Genomic DNA, 12,779 nt, shown 5'->3' on the forward strand with positions numbered 1-12,779 from the left:
TTAAATAAGAATGCAAATATAAAGAATAATTAAAAATAAATTGTGATAATTTTTTTGATAAAAAGTGATGAGCATTATCTGATTTTTAAAGGTTGATAAAGAATAACTAGATTATTCTTTGAATAATTAAAAACTTAAATAAGAATTGATTGATTATTCTTGAAGTTTTAAAGTCGAAAAAAATGATGGGTTATTCTATGAATTTCTAAAGTTGCATAATGATAAATGATATATTCTATGAGAATACAGATAAAATGAAAAAAAAAAATATTTGTTACTATTTGTTGAAGGATAAATGTGTCATCGTCAAAAGGATATGACGATAAAGATATACATATTAGAATTAGATTATAATTATGCATCTCATAGTTATCTTTTTATAACCTTCCCTATTTAATGGGATAATGATTAATGAGAAGTGATGTTTTTCTGATTCTCTATATCGATTGTTCTACAACACGTTATCAGCACGAAAACTTGTAAATTAGCCACTGTTGTCCGACAGTTATGTTGCTCGCTAGTGCTGAAAAACGACTTGCATCATACGTCTTCAATACAAGTAGGTATCTTTATATTTGTCATCTCTATATATACATATATGAAGTCTTACGTATTGTGTGCTTGTGATATATATTTTTTGTGCTACTTCTGTAATCTTCATTTTCCCTATGATATATATATATATATATATATATATATATATATAGACTTGGGATCATATGAGACCAGCCTGTTTTCGTGAGACTCGTGAGACCACCAAAATGCTGTGAAGATGACCTTCACAGTGTTTTTGCTGTAAAGTTTACGTGTAAAAATATGGTCTTATGGGTCTCACGAAAACAAGTAGATCTTACGTGAACCCAACCTCCTCTCTCTCTCTCTCTCTCTCTATATATATATATATATATATACTACTGTTTTTGATTGAAATGGAAGGCAATAATGGTCAGTAGCACTCGTACTGTGAATATGATGCTGTTTGGATGTCGTGGAGAATCCAAAACCTCTTACTTGGTCAAAAAAGATAAGATTTTTAGGTGAAGGATAAAAATGCAATCAAGTATTTAGGGGCCACAAAAATGTTGATAAAAAGGAGAATATAAGTAAGCAGAATTGCTTTCCAAATCCTATTTTTTGCAGCCATTTAAGTTCAGCCAACAGCTTGAGATGAAATAAATACATGTTTGCAGCCCTTCTTTCAGGATGAACTTTGTTAATGTATGTATGTAATTTGAGAAATTGGGTGTAATTTATCCTGTTGCTGCTGTACACATGTTTTTATATATATATACTCATTGTTTCTTTAAGAGGTGTTGAAGCCTGAAGTCTTATTTCACTTCAGCTTCTCCCGGCTAATCAAACAACAATGAAGGAACTTAAACCCCACCTTCATCTCTATTCTATATCCCGTTTTTAGCAAAATGTGATGCAGATGCGTAGTGATCACAAACAATATAGAAAAAAAGTCAACAGCCGAGATTCTTAGGAGCTACTATATGTACCGCGAGTGTCGACCAAGCTGCAAACCCATGATTGGCCGTAAAACGTGCGGCTAAATATTTTACGATAACATGTTAAGCAAAAAAAAAAGTAACCGATGATAAGAAAGAGTGTTTACCATGCTACTGTAGCTGTAGTTGGGGGTGATTTGTCTTCAGACCGAAAAATTTCCAAACCTTGTAACGATAAAATACTCGGTGGAAGATTATCTATCCGTGTACCTCTTATATCTAAGTATTCTAAACATCCTAAACGTCCGAGTTCCTCAGGCAATTCTTCAACTCTATTACAGTAGAAGCTAGGACTTAATTTATATGACCAAAATATAAAACGTCTTATCTAAAGACGTTAAAGTAAGTTTATATGACGCTTTCAAGCGTCTTAACAAATTTTTAAAACATTTTAAATATAAAGCGTCACATTAACAACTTTATAGGACACTTCTGAGAAAGTGTCCTATAAATTCAATTTTTTACAAGACACTTATTTTATAGGACGGTTTTTCAAATAGTATCCTAGAAAATTACTAACGGGACGTTTTATATTAAAAGTGTCCTAAAAACTTATTAAAACGTCAAAAAAACGTTATATAAACTTATTACAACATCTTTAGATAGGACACTTTATTTTTTGGTCCTATAAAGTAGTCTATTAGGACGCTTAGAAATTAGGAGCATCCTATAAACCCGATTTTGTTGTAGTAAACGTCTTACAAAGACAACTCCCCTATAAAAATAAGTTAAGAATGTCCCAAAAGCATGTTAATTAGATAGGAAAAACTTTGTTGGCTTAATGTGTAAGGAATGATTGCAATGAAAAGTAGATGAGATGCTCACATGTATAACCCTCATTAAATTACAGATTTAGTCCCTGTGGATATATGAAACTTACAGATTGATCCCTCCCTAAAAGAAAGTATGGAGAGAATCTGGTTTGATGAAATATTTAAAAATTCTTGTTCGTAATTTCTTTTCATTTAATTTTTTTATTGTATATTAGTATTTTATTAGAATTTAATAATTATCTTAAATATATTTTAGATTTTTTATATTTAAAATGAGATACTTATCCAATGTTTGATTATATTTATCTTCAATTAGTCACACAAATTCAAAAATAGAGCTTTAATAAGTTGTATATACGCACAATTTACTTGTAATCTTGAAGTTTAAGTAATATGTACCAATAAACAATATTTAATATATAAAAAATGGTTTTTAAAAGTTTTTTTTTTTGTCAAATATTTTATAATATAGTTAGAATTAGTACAAAAATTATGGATTAGTAATTACAAAAATATACTCTATATTATTTCATTTCTTGTTTTCTTATAATTTTTTATGCGAAAAAATTCAAAAAAACCACAACAAACTATCTCATTTTCAATGTTTAAGTTTCTGAACTATTTTTTTGAAAGAAAAAATTATTAAATTTTCTCATTTTGAATGATTAAGTCTCTGATCTGTTTTTTGGATAAAAAAATCATTAAACTTTCTTTTTTGAATGAAAAAACTATTAAACGTTTTCATTTTGATTGATCAAGCCTCCAAAAAAATTTAAAATAAATAAATCATCTCACTAATAAAAATTAGTTACATAATTCTTTTAACCAAAAAAATAGATTAATCAACTAGTAAAAGTCCATGGTTTTTTTTTAGATCAGGGTCTTAATCATTCAAAATGTGAAAGTTTAATGGTTTTTCATTTTAAAAATTGTTCATGACTTAATCTTTCAAAATGAAAAAGTTTAATGATTTTTTCATTAAAAAAATAGTTTATGGACTAAATCATTCAAAATGAGAAAGTTTGTTGGGTTTTTTAGACTTTTCCCTTTTTTGTACACATATTTTTGTATTTTGTTTTTATTAAGATTTATTTTAAATTAGCAAATATATTTATTTAACTAGAAGAGTACTCACGCAATGCAGCGAGATACATCTCGATTTTAATGTTTTATTTTATTATTTGTCTCTGTCGATGTTATAATACGATTTTATGTGTTTTTAAGAAATCAATAATGATTTTATTTTTGAATAAAATATAAATTTATAGATATCATTAAAAATTAAAAAATATATATATATATATCTATGTTAATATCAAATCAACTATTTAAAATTTTTCAATTTTATGTAATTTCTTTATTTATTTTTTTATTATAATTTAATTTACGTTTAATAATAAAATAATTTATTTTTGGTTTAATATTATAAATTTTATAAATATAATAATTAAGTATTCTGTTAGAACTAATGATTATCCTAATTATATTTTAGATTTTTTATATTTAAAATGAGATGTTTATCCTCTATTTTATTATGTTTATCTGCATTTAGTTACACAAATTCAGATATGAAGCTTTAATAAGTTGTATGTACACACATTCTACTTGTAATCTTGAGTTTTAAGTAATATGCGTTAATAAACAGTACTTTACACATAAAAAGTGGATTTTAAGAATTTTTGTCAAATGCTTTATAATATAGCATAGACAATCTATAAAATAAACATCTCGTTATATACTCTCTAGAATGAAATTTCATTAATAAAAATTAATTTATTATGTTTGGATTATTTTTTATATACATAAATTAATATTAAGTTGTAACTTGTAAATTAATAACTATACAATATCTTTCTATTTTTTTTAAATATCACTTCTCCGTAACCCCTACTATCTCCAAAACCAACATAACTTTCCAACATTCTGCATAATACTCATAATTTTCTAAATATTGTTCAATCTCTACATTATTATTTACTATAAGGGTACTCGTGTAATGCATGGTTTAGTTACATAATTCTTGTGTTTGTGTGGGCATCTTGGCTAAAAATGAAGGTGGAACCATAAACCATTTTTATCAAGAAACTTCCCTGTTACTGGTAACTGTAGAGATTACCAAACAGTTACCCGGTAAGTACTTATCGGTAAAATTTAACACTATTATTTACTTACTGGGTAAGATTTTAATCTACTAAAACGACATTGTATACAACAATTTACCCGGTAAGCACTTACCTTGGTAAAAGTCGTAGCCCTTACTTACCGGTAAGTGATGTTTGGATGACATGCAGAATCCAACATCTCTTACTTGGTCACAAAAAGATAAGATTTTTTAGTTCAAGTCTGAAAGAAAATGTTGATAAAAAGGGCCCAAAATGTTTACATGTACCAAATCCATTTGTTATTGGTTTTTTCTTTGGTTTAAAGGTGTTAAGTGGTATTATTTAAGTTTGTGGTCCAAAGTGTCAAAATGGAGAGATAGGAAAGTGGTTATCTAAATATGATAATTAACTTCATCAACTCTTGCAGCTCTTCCATTTCACCAAGCAAAGAAAACAGCTTTTATGACTCGAGATCTTGACCATAGAAAACAGCTTTTATGACTCGAGATCAGAACAGCACCGAATAGTCAAGAGAGAATTGCGGGAAAAAAAACAACCAACTATTGACGAAAAGCGAGGAGCACTAGTCGACATTGACCAGACAACTTGCCTTTTCCCTTCATCATTTTCACACCGTCTGCTCACTTGATTAATTAATTAGTGGTATATTTGTCATTTATTTTTCCTTCAGAAAACCTCTTAATTGTCTTGTAATCTTTTAGTTAATGTGTATCAGTTTCTAGTGAAAAGCTATAAACAAAGCAGGCCCAGTTTTCACAACCAAAACAAGAGTCGAGTTTGCAAGGTTGAGGCTAGTTAAGAGAGATGATTACACCAACAGCTGCTGTAGTAGCAAACCAACATCAAGAACACAGCAAATCAGCAACAAGACAGCACCAGAAACTATCGGTCGAGAACTGCAGTTCACACTACTTGACAGTAACATCATTTCAGTGAATAATTTTTTCTGGAATTTGAAGAGCATCCCATTTACCTGCTTGATAACTTGCATATTGACAGAAATGTATGACGGACTTCCTGGAACCGAAAACGTTAATTCACATAATGTAGGTGAAGTTTTTGCCTGAAATGCAGATCTCATTGTTGAAGAAGAAGAATGTTTGACTAATTGGCACTAGGATTTTAAGTTGCAACAGGTTGGAATTAGATAAAGATTATATATGTAGGGAAGAATGTAACATTTGAATATAATGGATGTGAATGAGAACCACGGATCCCACGGCACTTTTAAGAAAAATATCCAAGAAGAGATTATAGATTACACTAAGTTTTAAGATTCCATATCTTCGGGCATTTCTTGAAGCAAAACATCAATTAATCATAGATCACCTAAACCYGGTTCTCATATCTTAACAATTTAAGTTACTATGAAGCAAAAGACAAAACTTTACGTCCAACAAGATATATATCTCTGCTGATATGGAACATGAGAGTCCTGTTCCAACCTCGTTACATGAATGACCAAAGGCATATCGTCCAAGATCCTGTAAGAACAGTTGAAAATGAACGAAATGTGATATAACCCATTGCCAGAAATTTGGTCATATTGCAAGATTCTGTCGAAACAAAACAGCAGAAGAAAGAAATAACAGTTTCATTTATAAGGAAGACGATGATACCATGTTTATGATACTCAACACGCAAGAAGTTTATACAAGCAATACTTGGTATATAGACAGTGGATGCAGCAACCATATGACAGGAAATAAGAGTATTTTTGTTCAAATTGATAAAACACAGAAAAGGGAAGTCAGAACAGGTGATGATGACAAAAGGCTGAATGTTCAAGGTTTGGCAGACATACTCATTGACACCATACATGGACAGAAGAGGATTTCCAGTGTTTACTACATTCCTGAATTAAAACATAATCTGTTTAGTGAGGGACAACTACTACAAAATGGTTATGATTTACACTTTAAAGAGAAGATATGTGAAGGGACCAATATGGAAGCCTTATGGGAAAGATCAACATGACAGGTAACAGGAAAGAAGTAACCTCTCCTCATTTAAAAATAATATATATGGGGGGGGGGGGGGGTTGGACGATTGATAAGTCCAAAGACGCAGAAACAACTTAAGAATTTTAAACAATAAAATGGGAGTGACTAGCAATGAGCATCAATCAACTAATCCTTTGGAATCTGTATCATCGACTCATTCAACCAGTTTTCTCAAAAAAAAGTTGGTTAGGACATCGATACACGTCAATATTCTATTTGTTATAAAAGCATGATCAGACTTGAACACTCCACGACTAATCTCTAATTAGCTAATCAAACCTAGTCACAAACTTAGAGTTAAATTGCCAATTGCATTAACGTCAAGCGTCAACATTTAACATAAATATCAATTGTGTATCGTGTGCTACTTAGATAAACCGAAAAGCAGTTACGGACTTAAAAGTTCATCTAGAGACTTGAAATTGAATTAGACATATAAACGGATCGTACTCAAAATATCCAACTCAAAACAATAAACTTGTAACTCTAAAATCGCATAAATGGTTTCAAATGATATTAAAATCACCATAAGTCTCTACTAATCCAAATTCAAAGTAAATCACATACTCATTACCAAATCGACCGAGAGCTCCCAATATCTGGAAATCTGCTTACCGTTTCTTCCCGATTTCTGGTTCTCGTTCCTCTCGTTCGACAGTCTCTGCTTCTTCTCAGTAAACAGTTTCTGCTTCCTCTCTCTGCTGTCGATTTCTGATCAATCCCTCTCCCGATCGGCTTCCTATCTTGCTCCCTCCTTCTCGACAGTTTCCCGTCTTGCTCCCTCTCAATCGATCGAGTTCTGCTCTCTTTCTCTGTTTCTGGTTCTGCCCTTCGATTTCTATCCTCTGGTTCTCGTCCCCGTCTCCCTCTCGACAATTTTTCCAATTGATCCCATAAAACCGCCAGACGTGGCTGCTGTTTCTGGGCTGCAGCTTCATCATGATAATTCCAAATCTGGAACAACATGATCTTCGTTTCAAGAAATAGAATAATAATACGTAATCATAGAGATCCTAATTGACATCATGTTTAATTACATTTCAGAAGTAGCATGAAGAATCAACGGTGTAGGGTGTTTAAAGATGAAACCACGCCATTTATCTGAGTCCTCATGCATGGATGGAAATTAACTTCAATGAAATATCCGTAACAACTATGTCTCATAAATCCATCTTCATACCTGTGGTTTTTTTCTAGACCTCAATTAGTGCTCGAAAGATATGCATTTAAGGTTCAATTTATATGAAATCATGAGTTATGTAAAAACACCACCTTTGAATAGTACTCAACCACAGCAAACTTCTTCATATTACCATATCCTGCACCTGCTGAGTCCATTCTTGTATGATAGCTTCATAAACATGACATCCCTGAAGAAACAAAATGAAGCATGTTTAAAGAAATAGTCATGCAACAGATTCATATCCCCACTTGATTCATGTCAAGAATAAGTAAGCACCTCATTTTCAGCCCCTCTTCGTCTCTACATCCTGTTATTGATGCAGTGCAGTAAGATCCATTCGTGCCAACAAGAGAAAATATGGTATGGTACAGTACAGTACAGCAGCCTCCTGTTGTTGTAGTTGTAGTTGTGGTTGTTCCGTCTTCTGATCGAACAATTTTCAGACCTCCTAACAATGAAATGCTCGCGGGAAGATTATTTATGCTTGTACCTCGTATATCCAACTTTTCTGAACATTCTAAACGTCCAAGTTCCTCTGGCAATTTCTCAACTCTAATACAATAGTAGAGACTGAGATCCTTTAGACTTTTCAACCTACATATGCTGTTCGGAATATCTCGTAAAACTTTGCACCATTCAATTTGTAGAGTCTCTAAACATTCTAATTGGCCAAGCTCCTCCGGTAACTTCTCAAGAAGCATACAATCAAAAAGATCTAGAAATTTCAGATGTTTCAACGATAAAATGCTATCAGGAAGATGTTTAATACTTGTAGACCTGAAAGCGAGCTGCTCTAGACATTGTAAGTTGTCAAGGTCTTTGGGCGCCTCTGGAATATCTCCCTCGAGTGTAAGGGATCCTAAGTGCTGTAAACCACAAATGCTTTCGAAAAAACTCTCAAGGTCCGTGCAAGCACAAGAGGAACCCATCGAAATAAGCTTCTCAACATTTCCAATCAATAAGGGTAGATCTTCCTCATGTGTACAATCAAACTGAAACTTGGGAAAATTATCATTGGGGTGCAATGGGCATGTATTTATCAACTTTCCATACAGATATAGGCTAGGTAATAATAATCCATAACAATATGTGTTGATATTTAAATTTGTAAACCTCAAAAAACCTTTTGCTTTTAAGTTGGTGAGCTTTTTTAGGCCTCCAATGGGAGCAAGAAGTTTTAGCAAACTAGAACATTTTTCAATGTGTAAACTCTCGAGATTTGGAGTTCCCCCAAGGTCAAGGGTCTTCAACTTTGAGCATCCTTTGATGTCCAGAGATTTGAGCATTACGTCTCCAACGGGGATGTGAAGTTCTACCAAATCACAAGATGTAAGAATCAATTTCTTGAGATTTCGGGTCAGCTCAAGGGTACTCAACTTTGAATTAATCACTTCGAGTTGTTCATATCTGACGGAATCGAGAAGTTGTACCAAATCATCATGCCCATCAAGAGTCAAAGCCTCAAGATTCCGAGTCATCCCAAGGTCAAAGGTCCTCAACTGTGGACATCCAAGGCTGAGGGTTCTTAGTTTGCAACGTTCATCGTGCATGCGAAGTTCCACCAAATTATAACATCCTTGAAGTTTTAATGTCTCGAGATTCGGAATTGACCCAATGTCAAGGGTCCTCAACRTTGGAATATCRAGGACAAGGGATTTGAGTTGTTGACATTCAAGGAACATGTCATGTTCTACCAAATAATCACATTCTTCTAATTTCAATATCTCGAAATCCGAAGTTGGTCCAAGGTTAAGGGACCTCAAAGAAGGTGGACAACTCAAGTCGAGGGATTTGAGATGTGGACATTCACGGTGGATGTAAAGTTCTACCAAATCCCTACATCCATGAAGATTCAATGTCTCGATATTCGGAACCAACCTAAGGTCAAGAGACCTCAACTTTGAACCACTCAGGTTGAGGGATGTGAGTTGTGGACATTTACATGGCATGACAAGTTCTACCAAATCACAACACCCATTAAGATTTAACGTCTCGATATTCGAAACCAACTTAAGGTCAAGGGACCTCAACTTTGGACTACTGACGTTGAGGAATTTGAGTTGTGGACGTTCACATGGAATGTGAAGTTCTACCAAATCTGAACATTCCATAAGATTCAACGTCTCGATATTCGGAACCAACTTAAGGTCAAGGGTACTCAACTTTGAACTATTGAGGTTGAGGGATTTGAGTTTTGGGCATGGAAGAGGCATGTGAAATTCTACCAAATCATGACTATATTCAAGATCTAATATCTCGAGATTTGGAGTTAGCCCAAGGTCAAAGGTCCTCAACTTTGACCAACGGAGCTCAAGGAATCGGAGTTTGGGAAGAACCTATGATAAGAAAAAGAAAAGATGGAGAGTGTGTAAAAAGAGAGCAATAGATGTGTAGTGTCATAATATATAAATGATGCAAAACCATTACTCTTACCTTTCTCTCTCCCCCTTCCCAAAGTTGTTTCATGCCCCAAATTTCAAGAGCAACAAGATTACTTGCTTGAAATGCTTTTGGTAAAACATGAAAAATGTCATGTTTCAACGTTAGATATTGCAAAGAATCTGGTAAGTATTGGACATCTTCATCATACTCCAAATCTTTTGCAAAGGTGATCACGTGAAGAAATCTAAGTTTCTCCATCTTTCTAAGGCCTTTCATAATAGTTTTTTTGTTGACTTTTGGCATGATCAGCTTTATACATGTTGCTTCAGTCCCCTGAAATCCAAAAGTATTGACCATGAAACTTACGGATGTAAATGATACCAGACAACTCGCCAACTACTCGAGATCGACTTGGTCAAAACTCGGTCAACACTCGACTCCAATAGGCTCCGCTCAAATTAGAACTCGACTCGAAATATATTAACGAGTTGAGTCGAGCTACCCAATACTCGACTCAAAAAGCTTGTGAGATACTCAATTTTTGTATATATAATTAGTTTTACAAATATAATCAGTTTTATAATATAATATGTACAATATAATGTAATAGAAACGTCTTATATTTATAAATATTTGAACAATATTGGACATTTTTAACTATAAAAACTAATCAATANAATATTTGAACAATATTGGACATTTTTAACTATAAAAACTAATCAATAATTTTGTCTACTAAAATCATAATTAAAAAAAGGGAAAATTAGTTTTACAATATAATTTGTACAATATAATGTAATAAAAACGTCTTATATTTATGAATAATTTTTTGAGGAAACCAACTTTCAAAATCGTCATTTTGGGGAACCAACTTGCAAACGATTCTTATTTTGGGGAACCAACTTTCAAAATCGTCATTTTGGGGAACCAACTTGCACCTGATTCCTATTTTAGAGAACCAACTTTCAAAATCGTCATTTGGGGAACCAACTTGCACCTGATTCTTATTTTAGAGAACCAACTTTCAAAATCATCATTTTGGGGAACCAACTTWCACCTAATTCCTATTTTGGGAAACCAACTTGCAAAATAATTATAGAAAAATAACTAAATTTTTTTTTTCCAAAAATTAATGCAATAAAATTTATTTTTCATTTCAAATCTCGTTTTTTTTAATTCAGATATCAAATTGAACATTTAAAAAAAAAAATCCAAATTACCACAATAAAAATTGTTTTTTACTAATGCAAAAAAAAATCAACTTAATAGAAAAAAATTAATTGATACGGATTGGTAAGATATAAAATTCTTGAATGTGATATTTAATATTTATTTTTTATTGCATCAATTAATTTTTTTCTATTAAATTGATTTATAGGAATCAGGTGCAAGTTGGTTCCCCAAAATGACTATTTTGAAAGTTGGTTCCCCAAAATAGGAATCAGGTGCAATTTGGTTCCCTAAAATGACGATTTTGAAAGTTGGTTCCCCAAAAAAGAAATTAGGCGAAAGTTGATTCTATTTTGGTGTAATTTTCCCTTAAAAAAGACAAAGAAACTACAAAATTTTTGCTGAAGTTGTCCCACATTGGAATAGAGATGGTAAAAAAAGAATGAAGAGGTGTTATAAAAAGAGAGGGACGTTAATCAAGTTTGTAACTTTGTTTTTTTGATGATGAAGTTTAAGGTGCATCTCTTTAATCATTTAAAATTTAAGAGAACACATTTAAGTTTTATATCCCTAAAATTTCATAAATTTTGACGGGTGAGCTTGATTCGAGTTCGAGTTGGAGCTTCATCCGAGTAGGAGTTCGAGCTTGAGTTTAAAAAAGTGCAATCAAGTTTGAGTCGAGTCTAGTTTTAACTACTTGCGAGTTTTTGAGTCGAGTTCGAACTTGAGAAATGGCTATCGAGTTTGAGTCAAGTATATTGATACTCGAGCTCGACTCGCATCATTTACACCCCTTGTGAAATTTACTTAAGTCATGCTGATTAAAAATTTGTTGGTTTTTTTCAACTTTACAAATAAGTTTGATTCTTACCAAATCTTTAACCAATATATCTTCAATTTCCTCCGCAATCCACAATCGAGAGTGTCTTCTAGGCTCATTAAGGTTCAAACGATGAACAATGTATCTCCCCATTTCTTCTATATGGTCATGCATCGTCAAGTACCCATCTTTAGAAATAGTTACGAGAGATTTGTTCTGAAGAACAGTCAAACCATGTATAGCATGAAATCCACGGCTTTCAAGCGCTATGATTGCTTCTTCTTTCACCCAACCTTTCAATAGGCATGCAACATCTAGGAATATTTCCTTGCAATCGGTATCAAGACCCATATAGCTTAACTCCAGCTTTTGTAGAGTTTCATGCAATGGAATTTTTTCAAGTCTTGCGAGGGTATCTATCCATACATCCTCGTTTGCATCACAGAGAAACGAACCCAAAACTGTGATTGTTAAGGGGAGACCAGCAGCATAACCTACAACGTTTCTTGATAGCTCTTCGTACCCAGGATTTGGACTCTCTTTCCCAAATGCACGCCTACTCAAGAGGCAAATTGCTTCGTCATCTGTTAATAGATTGACATTGTGAATATTTGAGTTCACTACTTTGTGTGCTACCAACACTTGCCCATCTCTTGTTGTGATGATAATTCTACTTCTCTTACCAAACCAATTAAGCTCACCCGCTAACGCCTTTAGTTGGTCTACATGATCCACATCATCAAGAACAACAAGAACCTTTCTACAACACATCATCTTTTTTATCATCTTTTTCCCATCATGAACATTACTTATA

General features: G+C 32.8%; 2 protein-coding genes across 3 annotated transcripts in view; both read right to left on the reverse strand.

Moving 5' to 3' along the window:
• LOC112500390 (TMV resistance protein N-like) overlaps positions 1-12,779 on the reverse strand; it is a 22,609-nt gene that overhangs the window by 8,679 nt on the left and 1,151 nt on the right. Inside the window, exon 2 of the mRNA XM_025103876.1 lies at positions 188-195. Within this exon, the coding sequence (XP_024959644.1) occupies positions 188-195 (8 nt within the window). The remainder of the gene's footprint in view (positions 1-187; positions 196-12,779) is intronic.
• LOC112500640 lies at positions 5,135-8,079 on the reverse strand. 2 transcript variants are annotated; one of them, XM_025104165.1, is made up of 4 exons: positions 7,870-8,079; positions 7,683-7,780; positions 7,026-7,364; positions 5,135-5,891 (listed from the first exon to the last, which is right to left on the reverse strand). In XM_025104165.1, the coding sequence occupies exons 2-4, from the start codon at positions 7,746-7,748 to the stop codon at positions 5,757-5,759; spliced, it is 540 nt and encodes a 179-aa protein (XP_024959933.1). In that variant the 5' UTR covers positions 7,749-7,780; positions 7,870-8,079; the 3' UTR covers positions 5,135-5,756. The 2 variants fall into 2 exon arrangements, 1 of the variants encoding a protein (XP_024959933.1); XR_003067360.1 differs by lacking the exon at positions 5,135-5,891 and adding an exon at positions 7,448-7,590 and having other exon boundaries at positions 6,849-7,364.

Source organism: Cynara cardunculus, assembly GCF_001531365.2.
Source record: "Cynara cardunculus var. scolymus isolate 2C chromosome LG 17, CcrdV1, whole genome shotgun sequence".
NCBI classification, from domain to species: Eukaryota; Viridiplantae; Streptophyta; class Magnoliopsida; order Asterales; family Asteraceae; genus Cynara; species Cynara cardunculus.